Below are 1,436 nucleotides of genomic sequence, written 5' to 3' on the forward strand. Positions count from 1 at the left end.
AGATCTCATATGGGCTTATGTCAAGGTATTAGTTTAGAAGTTGTGCTTTTTAATTTGTGTTCCTGCATGTGCGTTTAGATCTTTATAATTATGTTTCTTTTCATTGTAGCAAAAATACATCATTCCAGATGTAGAAAAAAAAGTTGTATTCGCTATTCTAAATGATGCTTGGAGACGACACAAATGCGCCATCAAGGAAGAACATTTTAGCAAGTATAAAACCACATATGAGCGCCTGAAAAATCGTCCCAAAGACATTCCAGAATCACACTTTAAGGAATTGATAAGATATTGGAGTCTTGGAAATATTCAAGTAAGATTATTAAACTTTAGTTGATGTTAAATTGTCATACATTGCACAAATAGTTGAGTGAAATTAGACTATTACAACCAACAAACTACAAATTAACTTGAGTAACCTTATTTAAGAGTGACATGAGTATAATACCGAAGCATAGTAGTGAATTAACTACTTTTACTTGGTCTGTTTGTATGTTCCATATTATGCATTAGGACTAGGAATACAATTGTTGAAATCCTTGCAGTACATGATAGTGTTTGAGGTTGTCACAAAATAGTTGTAATTGAAATTGACACAAAATAGTTGCGTCATGCGTGCCAAGGGCACCCCATGATTTGTCTAGAAGACTAAACTGCTGTATGATTTGAATGATTGGAATCGACTTTGGTATTATTGTATATAGGAAATGAGTGAAAGAAAAGCCTGGAAGAGTTCGGTGTCATGGAAGAGTTACCACACCCACCCTTTTGAAAAGAACAGAAGAAATAGTAAAAATTGAGAAAAATCATGCAGATGAATTGAAATTGTTAAATGATGAAGTTGAGGAAATGGAGGCAAAACATATGCAAGAAATGTCATCAATGGAACAAAAAATTCAAATTTTGCTAAGGAATGTCATAAATCAAAACAACTCAGGAGTAGATGTGGAGGCATTAGCAACAATGTTATCAACACCGGGTACTTCTACATCGACACATGTTCCAAATAATGATAAGGTAATTTCTTATTTATTTCTATCATCATGATTGTAACATGGTTAAGACTAAAATCTAATTATATAATAAATATCAAACTCTACTTTAACATATTTATTTTTGGAAAAACTTGATGTTCATTCATATATAAGCTAACAATATTATAACTTCTCTATTTGCAGCAAAATCATTTGGAAGACAATTTTCCGCATACAGTATAGATGGGAATGAATCAAGATTTCCTATTTTGGATTATGATTATATTTTTTTAAACAGTAATGGATATAACTGTATATGATATGACTAGTAGTGTAGTGGCTTATGGAGTGATGCTTGCCACTTTCAAGAACATAAGTCTGTATTTTGGTTCACCAAATTTAGAGTAACAAATACTCATGTTTTAAATTAATTAATGTTATGAATATCCATTAGAGTAGTTA

At 31.3% G+C, this 1,436-nt stretch overlaps 1 protein-coding gene across 1 annotated transcript in view; it reads left to right on the forward strand.

Moving 5' to 3' along the window:
- The window catches only part of LOC109350513, a 1,379-nt gene extending 579 nt beyond the window's left edge, over positions 1 to 800 (forward strand). Inside the window, exons 3-4 of the mRNA XM_019591745.1 lie at positions 110 to 313; positions 705 to 800. Coding sequence (XP_019447290.1) covers positions 110 to 313; positions 705 to 800 — 300 coding nt within the window. The remainder of the gene's footprint in view (positions 1 to 109; positions 314 to 704) is intronic.

The sequence above is a fragment of the Lupinus angustifolius genome, chromosome LG06 (genome assembly GCF_001865875.1).
Source record: "Lupinus angustifolius cultivar Tanjil chromosome LG06, LupAngTanjil_v1.0, whole genome shotgun sequence".
NCBI classification, from domain to species: domain Eukaryota; kingdom Viridiplantae; phylum Streptophyta; class Magnoliopsida; order Fabales; family Fabaceae; genus Lupinus; species Lupinus angustifolius.